Source organism: Etheostoma cragini, chromosome 15 (genome assembly GCF_013103735.1).
Source record: "Etheostoma cragini isolate CJK2018 chromosome 15, CSU_Ecrag_1.0, whole genome shotgun sequence".
NCBI classification, from domain to species: domain Eukaryota; kingdom Metazoa; phylum Chordata; class Actinopteri; order Perciformes; family Percidae; genus Etheostoma; species Etheostoma cragini.
In genome coordinates this window covers 1423278-1433024 of record NC_048421.1, presented here as the reverse complement: position 1 = coordinate 1433024, position 9747 = coordinate 1423278, and the positions used below count along the sequence as shown (strand labels likewise).

The following is a 9747-nucleotide window of genomic DNA, read 5'->3' as shown; positions in this document are numbered from 1 at the left end:
TTGCCAAAAATCAAGGTGACAAGAAACTCTACGGCAGATACAGTTTCTGATCTTTCTGAAGGGGTTTCCTGGTCTGGCCCACTTGAGAACACATTAGGGGGATGTGGTCCGCAAACTGAAAATGAGCCTGACATCCCTGCTCTGTAGGGTACCTTTAAGTGGGCGCCACCTGCCGAGGACGTGGTCTGAATTGGATGTGGTTTTTGTTTGTGTGTAAAGGTCCTGAAGGCATGCTGGAGAGACCAGGGCACAGGGACCGATCAGGATTTACTCTTTGATTCAAACAAAACTCCCTTTTGTTTTGTTTTGACACACCATTGTACAATATTGCATCGCTTCCTGTTTGACGGTTATTCCAATGGTGAATCAAAAGGCCTAAATATATATATATATATATATATAAAAAGACATACAGCAACTGGAACACACGAAGGACAGTTAAGTTCAGGCATGCTGGATCCATTGGGAAAATAAGAAACAGGAACAAAATGCCTTGCAATGATGTTTTAATGGAATTCTGAAAGATAACCTAGCGTGAACCATTCATTGCTGAACATGTCTAGTGTAGAACTGTTTTCAAATTCAAGGTAGTACACAGTCTTTATGTTAGTTAAACATGCAATATACTGCTGAAATAGTAAACCAACCGCTCACTATGAAAACGATTGAAGCGAGTGTGAAGCTCAACTGTGACAGCGATGTAGGACAATGCAGGGTCACGATAAAAAAAGAAGAAGAAGGCTAGTCGTTACGGCTTCTCTGGAACACGAATGATCAGCTAACTGAGGCTTGGAGCTAAAGCCACTTAAACCCAAATGCCTGAAACACATACTGTACTCGACCGCACGTTATTTACCTTAACGACCTACTGTATACGCAGAGAGCCTCTTGAAGCACACATTAAAAAAACGCCACCAACTGCAATCTAACACTTACGTCAACAAATCTGCCGTGTTAATTCATATCTAGTTTTTTATTTTCAGAGCTAAAAAAACTTGGAGGAAAAAGAAAAGTATGGAGCTGGAACAGCGACGGTAACCGGTTGTGTTGAAAATAAAATGTTGGCATTGAAACCACAAATATCGGCACTGAAAACTGTTGAACTGATATATAAAAACACAAACTCCAAAAAGTAATAATCTCTGAAATATCATCATAGGATTGTGAGATTATTACTTTTTGATGTTTGTGTTTTATATATATCAGTTCAACCGTTTTCGGTGCTGATATTTGTTGTTTCAATGCCAACATTTTATTTTCAATGACACAGGTTACCGTCACGGTTCTAGCTCCAAAGAAAAAGGAGCATGTGACTATCGCTATGGTGCTGTTGAACATGAAGTGTACACAGGGTGGGGAGGACCAGGTTTCAACAGAAACAAAAAATAAATCAAAATAACCACAAGTAAGCAAATACAAAAAAAAAAAAAAAATCTTTTCAGACATTTGTTCAGTAGAAACAGTAGGATAAATACACAATGAGTCCATTTCATTCCATCTGTGTCTTTTTTGTTTTTTTTTCCTCTTCCTTGTGTGTTTTCTTTGTCGGTTTATAAGCTCAGTCACAGCTGGACCAATCAGTCAACACCCCGTCCGGGGCTACAGGATATGCAGTGTTACTTAAAAAGAGCATTCTACTAGAAAATGGTAGTAGCTATTGTACATAAAGGAGTTTAAGCCGTACACTCATAACCATAACAATATGAAAGAGGGAGGCTTCATTTAAAAATTGCTACAGTCATTTCATCCCCCCCCCCCCCACCATCTCCATATTTTTTTTAATGTTTTCCTACAATCTTGCTCTCCTTTTCTCTTCATCTTAGCCATCTAACCCAACTGGAGAGAAAACAAACAACAGGTAAAGGGGGAGGGTTGCGGGGAAAAGGTGCATTCCAGGGGTAATAGGAGGGACTTATACATTACCTGCCAGAAAACTATCAGTCTTATCACATATGGTGGAGTAGTAGGGCGGCTGGCTGTCGCCGGGGTCTCCAGACTCCACGCCCCCGAGGCGGTGACTGGGCTCCAACGGATCAGCGTCCTCCAGGTGGTCTGCAGCCGCCATCTTCCCCCCGAACATGTAGTGGTGCTCGTCTAGACTGCTGGGTTTGACGTCTCCCGGGTGTCCCAAAGGCATCAGGTCCACGGGTCTGCCCAGCAGGTCCTCCTCCGCCGGGGCGGCTGTGGCGGCGGACGGCAGCGTCAGCTCCTTGATGAGGGAGGGGTCCTTGGCCTCCTCCGGCAGCTGCTCCTCGTTCTCCAGGGAGAAGATGCCGGGGCTCTTCCCGCAGCTCTCGGCCATGGAGTGGGCGTTGGAGTTGGACGTGGTGCAGTCGAAGCCGTAGGACGCCACCGAGTTGGCCGACTGAGGCGTGGTGCCGCCTCCGTCTTCTTCGCCGTATCCGGCAGGCGCGTCCGCCGCCTCCTCGTCCTCATCGAGAGCGTGCAGACTGCGGGCGGTAGGCGGGCTTTCGAAGCCGGCGCTCTGGTCCATCGTCGCCGGCGCATCGGGGTCGTTTATTTGCATCTCCCCCTCCGTGTCGCTGGCCTCGTCCCCCGAGGTGGAGGCGGAGGAGGGCGCGGACGCCGGAGCGGTTGGGGGTCCGGTTCCCGGGACCTCGTCGGCGGGGAGCGTCTCCGCCTCCTCCTCCTCTCCGTCGCCTTTCTCCAGGTGAATCCCCAGGTCCTGCTCCATGTCGGGCTGGACCGACGCCGGCACCGGGGTCTGCCGCTTCTCGGAACGGGACTCCACGCCGGAGCTGCTGTCGTAGTCGCGGAGCTCCTCCGGCGTGCTCGTCTCGCTGCTGCTGCGGGAGGCCGGAGCGGCGCCGGACTGGGACGCGGCGCCAGCGGGGGCGGCGAACACGGCGTGAGCATCTTCGTCCGCGGAGCACTTCATCTCCTCCTCGTGTGCCGACTCGTGCTCCGACTCAGGAGCGAAGGCCGGGGCACCGCCGTCCAAACGGGGCAAGGCCGGAGACAGGATGGGCATCTCGGACTCGGGCGCACCGGGGTCGGACGCCGGGCTGGGGGAGGAGGCGGGGAGCAGCGAGGCCGGTTGAGCCCAGGGGTCACTGAAGGGGTTGGTCTGGCCCCAGGAGGAGGCGCCGGGGGGGGCGCAGGCTGGCGCACAGGGGCGGTTTAAGTTGTCCAAACGCTCCTCCTCGTTAAAGTCGTCTTCGTCTACATTCCCGCCGCTCTCGGTCACTCCTTCGCTGTGCATCTCCACGTCTTCGTCCTCGTCGTCCTCGTATCGCTCCCGCTGCTGGAACACCTGTCGGATTGATTAACAGGAAGTTAGACGGGAACGGACGGCAGTACACGGGGTCGGGGGGTTATTATATTATATTATATTGCTAAGCTGTGAAGAAGCGTAACGGTTAGTTTCCACACATTAGTTTGGTGGATTGGTGTTATTTGGGGGTGAAGTTGCAACATTAACATTATTCATTTTGTCCGGTTTACGCTGCACTTTGTCACACATCATATTCTCTACCGCACTATTTCACTTTAAATACAGATATTTATACTTTATACTCTTTCCCAACTGTGGAATGTCTCTAGATATTTATATTTTTCAGTTTTTTAGACTCTACATGCTCTGCAGACCCATATTAGCATTTGAGCATTTATTTATTTTCATTCATATTGTATAGTACTTCATTATATAACAATATTTCGTTCATATCATTATGCACCTTATTCTCTACCTCACTATTTTACTATAAGTACGGATATTTATACTGTATACTCTTTCCCAACTGTATGTATCTAGATATTTATATTTTTTCAGTTTTTTGAAATTGCAGGCAAGTTAATGTTCTGTTTTTTGGCTCACTTCCTGTCTTTGGGTCGGGTCGCATCCTTAACTAACCAAACTCTAGTTCCCTTGGAAACTAACCGAGACAAAGCGAGCGCTCACACCCCCCAATGAACCGGACTATCCAACCAAAACGCTCCAGGGTTTGGTTAAAACAAACCAATGAGGTTTGAAAGCAAACTAAGTGTATTTTTCCTATTTTACCTGTATGTCTATGCTGGATATGTTAAGTTGGGTTATGTGATAAGCTTTTTATTTCCTTTTGCTCATTTGCACGGACTCATTTCTAGGGCTGCACAATATAGTTTTTTTTTTTAATCATCTTCGCAATATCAACAGGACCAATAAACACGTTGCAAAAGGCTGCGACATATCAGGAAAAGACACTCAAATGTCAGTAGAAAACTGCACTTTAAAATTAAATTAATATTTTTAGTGTGTGCCTTCTATATTCAATTCAATGTTTAATTTGTTCAATAAAAGAACGTTAGAATTCATTTTCTTGTTTTAAATACAACAAGCAATTTGTTGTATTTTAGCAGAATAAAATGTATGTACAGTTTGAGCTTGGTTTCCAGAGAATTCGTGTTTTCCACTAAGTTATCTACAAAATATGCATGCTCTATGGTTTTCGTCATCATCATCATCCAGTAATGAATATTAGAGCTACCGTCTGTCTGATCATGTGTATTATGCACTGTATATAAAATATTGCTGTCATTATTTTTCCATATTGAAATGAGAGTAAATGCAGCAGAAGGGAGTAAACCTTAATATCCGTTTATTTATCGGAAGTTATATCGTTATCAAAATAGTCAACGTTAACGCATATTGCATATTTTCCTCATATTGTGCAGCCCTTCATTTATAAATTTATGTTTCTGACTTTATTTCATATTTGATTTGTCTGAAATAAATCTCCTCATTCATTCGCTCACCTTGTGATGCTCCTCCATTCTCTCTGAACTCAGGTCCATGTCGTCCACCCGCTCGTCTTCCTCGTCCTCGTCCTCCTCTTCCTCGTTGGCCAACGTCTCCACGTTGGGCGAGCCCATGATGTTGGCGTCGCCCTCGGAGCCGCGGAGGCTGGAGTCCACCAGGGCGTCCGAGCTCTGGGTGCCCTCCAGCAGCGCCGTGTGCTGGGTGCTGCTGAGGTCCGACACGCCGTGCTGCCGGCTGCTGCCGCAGCTGCTCACGTCCTCCGAGTCCATGCCGGACGGCGGGTCGTCGCCGGGCCAACCCGCCGAGCCGCCGAAGGCCGAGGGCCTGGCCTGGAACTCCTCGGAGGGCTGAGACGTGCTCATGTCGGTGGCGAAGGACAACGGCTGGTGGCCCAGCCTCCTTTGCTCCTCGTCTTCGTAATCCTCTTCGTCGTCGTCCTCGTTAATCTCCTCGTCGGCCTTTTCCACCGCCTCCTCTTTGTCGTGCGGCGACATCAGGTCCCTTGGGGGGGAATCGTCCATGGGCGAGTGAGGATGTGCCATCATGTTGAAGGCCTCTGCAGATGGAGCTGTGGAGGTGGGCATACACAAATTATCCGTCTCTTCTTCTTCCTCCTCCTCATCCTCCTCCTCTTCCTCTTTCTCCTCCCTGGTCGTCTGTGCCTCAAACTGGTTTTTCTTCTCTGTTTCCTCTTCCATGTTGAAGTTCATCGCGCTGACGAGGTTCTGGGGAGCAAAGTCCGACAGAACCGAGGGGTGGGTCCCGTCCCAGGGATCAGACTGGGCGTGCAGGTCCAGCAGAGAGGAGGCGGTCTGCGGCTCTCTGACGGGGGAAACGGGGCCCGGTGGGGAGCAAGGAGGGGACATGACCGTAGTTCCCAGAGAGGAGTCCCTGGCTGAGCCCTGGAATTTGAAGAGGTCCAGCTGAGCGTTGGACTCGTCTTCAGAATCTGGTTCAGCTCTGAGATCAGGGTCCGCTGATGATTGAGACAGCGGCTCTGGGAGAGGCTCGGGAGAGGTTTCTTGCACTCGTTCTGGACTTGGTTCCCGTACCGGCTCTGGTGTCTGTTCCCGTACCGGCTCTGGTGTCTGTTCCCGTACCGGCTCTGGTGTCGGTTCCCGTACCGGCTCTGGTGTCGGTTCCCGTACCGGCTCTGGTGTCGGTTCCCGAACTGGTTCTAACACCGGCTCTGGTGTTGGTTCCCGTACTGGTACCATCACTGGTTCTGGTGTCGGTTCTCGCACTGGTTCTGGTGTCGGTTCTCGCACTGGTTCTGGTGTCGGTTCCCGCACTGGTTCTGGTGTCGGTTCCCGTACTGGTTCTGGTGTTGGGTCTGAAATTCTCTCTTGGACTGCTTCTGTCTGGCTGGAGATCAGTTCTGGTGCCTCTGCAGCAGATCTCTCCACAGCTGGTTCTGGTACCTCTGGCCCGGCGAGGGTAGCTGCCGCCGTAGCGATGGCCGCGGCGGTTGCCACAGCAGCAGCTATTCCCGGTCCTGCTTCTTCAACAGTTTCAGCTTTGGGCCCGCGTTTCACTGGCGTTGGGGTGCTGCTGCCCACAGTTTTCTTGGGGGTGGAGGCCTTGGATGCGGCGGTTTTGGATCCAGGGGTCTTGGAAGGTGTTGGCTTACCGTCTGTTTTGGGGCGGGTGGGCGTCTTTGTATCGGCAGCCTTACTCGCAGCGGGCTTCTTGGCGCCAACGTCGGATTTTGAGACCGATTTGGGGGTCTCGGGTTTTGCCGCCTTGGTTGTAGCGGAAGGGCGAGTAAGGGGGGAATCCGCAGGCTTTTTGGATCCTGAAGCGGCCGGTTTGGTAACATCTGGGGGGGGGGGGGGGGGGGGGGGGGGGGGGCACAGCACACGCAACGATTAAACAGCGTAGACCTATGGTTCTCCAAGTTAAATTGAAGACTTGTAAAAACCACATAGGATGAAATTTAATGCCAACTTTACGGCCATAATGGTTAGTAACGTTACCTGAATTTAATAAAACATTTTTGTCAAGCTCTTATGCCATGAAACCCTTAATGCGAAATAAAGTACATTTAAATGTTACCCACACAAAATATTAAGTTGTGTTGCATTTTCGTTACGAAAAAGGAAAAATGTAAGATCTTTGTGAAAGAAAAGAAACAGTTTAAAGATCTTATTTTTTGGAATATTAAATGTAAGACTTTCTAAATACTTTTAAGACCTCGTGGGGACCTTTTTAAACAACTACATTAATTTGGTTCAGGCAACGGTTTAGTCAACGGCACCGCTTTAGCACCGGTATCGGAAAATACCAAAACGATAGCCAACCCTTGTTAAGTGTCCTGAAATAACTCCTGTTTGAATCATTTATATTAAGACATTAATAATCAGAACAATCAACGTTAACAATTAATTTTTTAGAAAAGAAAAACAGCTTGCTTGTGCATCCCAGTGTTACAAGTCAAATATTGTGTTTTCTCACCTTTCTTCACAGGGGTTACGTTCCTGGGTGTTTGCGACGCTGGAGGTTTGCCACCAGATGGGGTAGTGGAGGTTAGTCTGGAGGCGGCCGGCTTGACGGAGGTGCTGGAGGGGGTTTTAGGGGCGGCAGGCTTGGCCGCGGCTGGGGAGCTCTTGGCTGCGCTGCCGCTGGGCGGCCGGGTCGCGCCTGTGGCAGGACGAGATGACGGGGCCGAGCCAATCGGGGTCCTGGAGAAACAACACAACAAAGAAGGTTGAGAAAATCCTGAGAGGTCTACAGCAGAGATCGGTTCAGATCATGAGTTTTGATCTCTTTCTTTCCTCTAGGCCAGGGGTCTTCAACGTTTTCCAGGCCAAGGACCCCCAAACTATTGGCGAGATGAAGCGGGGACCCCCTAATTATATATATTGTGTTATATCAAACTGGCTTGAAAGAGCTCCTGTGTGTTGCTGAATGTGTTCATTGATGACTGAAAGACATCTTCTGCCTCCATTTATCTGTTTACTACAGTGTGTTGAATTCATGTTAATGTGGATTTAAAGACATTTCAATTAGTGGGAAAAATTGCAGGGGGGGGGGGGGGGGGGAGAGATATAAAAAAAAGTCTAATCAACCAAAACTTTCGCGACCCCCATGCAGTATCTCCGCGGACCCCCTAGGGGTCGCGGACCCCCTGTTGAAGACCTCTGCTCTAGGCGTACTCATTTTGTCATTCAACGTCTCCATGAGACAGACATTTTCAAGGGAGCCCAATAAAATGGTGATTTACAACAACAAATAGGGATAAAGATTAATTTATTAAAAGGTGACACAAGAGTGTGTTGTCAATCCAAAGCTAGGGGCCCAACATGAGCCACATGTGAGACCAGGACGCCTCACTAGGTCGGTCTCACAGGCACTTATTCCAGTTTCTCCACATAAAAACAACTTTGGTCAGAAATCTTTTTTCTATACATGCATAGAGATTTGGAAAGACATCCCACATCACATCAGAACACTATCATCCATCTCATATTTCAAAAAAGCACAAACAGCTCCTTCATAACAGTTACACACATTCATCGCTCATGTGTTGTCCAAGCCTTGTTCGCACCGTCCGTATTTGTCCAGCCCAGCTGATGTCGTGCATAAGTGTCTTTGTGTATTTTTGTTTTTAGTTGTCTAAATCTGTCTAGTCCATATCGATGTCCTGTACACATGTCTGTCCCGACGTGCTGTACCCATGTATTATGTTTCTGCAGAACAGGAACGGGCTGTTTTTAAACTGAGTCAGGCCCGTTTTTACATTGTAATGTAATGTTACTTTTAGCTTTCCTGTATAATAAATATGAACGAACGAACATCAGGCGTTTCTCTGACTGTTAGAGTGATTGTGACAGGGAGCAAGAGTTTATTGAGTTATTCATTAGTCACTTCTACTGCCAGAGGATCAGAAACAGCCCAAACAGGAGCAAGATTGCCTGCATAGATTGCAAGAAAAACAATACGATGTAGGGACAGGAAGAGGAGCGGCGAGTCTTAATGAGGACACAAGCAGCCAAGGCCTTGACCTTAATCGCCTTTCACAGATGTGGCAGAAGCCCAAATCCAACGAGTGCTTGTAAACATGTTCACAGTACAGACACACAGACACTTTTTTGATGCCAAAGGGGAAATTCAAAATCCCAATAACTTAATGACAACACACACACATACACAACATACTCATACATCATTAATTGGATGATAAAATAACAAATCCACGTAGATAATATGGGCAATAAAAAGAAAAGATACTAAAGAAAAAGCCAAATGAAAGAACTAGGGGATGTTTCCAATGTCTTGTAATCTTTAGATTAAAGTGGTTATAGAGGGTTTTTTTCTGTTTTTTTTGGAGAAATTGATTAGTTGTTTGGTCTATAAATTGTCAGAAAATTGTGAAAAACGTGGATCGGGGTTTGCCAAAGCCCAAGAAGACGTCCACAAATCTCTAATTTTGTCTCATTATCAGCTCATCAGTCATTTTCAGATGTTCCCAATCACCTTTAAAGCTCGTCAGGGTCAAGCCTTCGAATTTACACAGAAACCCTGACCCGTGAACATCGGGCCGGGCCTGCCTAACCTTTCCAGAGGTGACCTTCTTCATCAGGACGCCGCGGCTTTGGAACAACCTGCCCGAGGAGATAAGGCTGAATCTGCCACTTCTTCTGAAATCACTTCTTAAAACACGTTTTTATGTGATGTCATTTATTCATCGTCTTTTTACCATATCCCCTGATAGAAACAGAATCAGAAATACTTTATTGATCCCCGAAGGGAAATCCTGTGTTGCAGTTGCACAAATAGTAGAAATATCGAGTGGAAATATAGATAAAGAAATATAACGAGTGTGGGTATGTGTTATGGTTAAAGGATTAGTTACATAGTTAATTTATTTTATCACTTAATTTTCCCTGTGTATATATGATATATATATGATACACACACACACACACACACACACACACACACACACACACACACACACACACACACACACACACACACACACA

At 47.4% G+C, this 9747-nt stretch overlaps 1 protein-coding gene across 5 annotated transcripts in view; it reads right to left on the bottom strand.

Moving 5' to 3' along the window:
- Window positions 1–1503: 1503 nt before the first annotated feature.
- Window positions 1504–9747, bottom strand: part of wu:fb95e10 (mucin-1) — a 44847-nt gene continuing 36603 nt past the window's right edge. For 3 of the 5 annotated variants that reach the window (XM_034894534.1, XM_034894533.1, XM_034894535.1), the window contains 3 exons: window positions 7217–7443; window positions 4759–6581; window positions 1504–3274 (listed from right to left, as the gene is read on the bottom strand). In XM_034894534.1, coding sequence (XP_034750425.1) covers window positions 1913–3274; window positions 4759–6581; window positions 7217–7443 — 3412 coding nt within the window. In that variant the 3' untranslated portion in view covers window positions 1504–1912. The remainder of the gene's footprint in view (window positions 3275–4758; window positions 6582–7216; window positions 7444–9747) is intronic. The other 2 variants (XM_034894536.1, XM_034894538.1) reach the window with 2 other exon arrangements.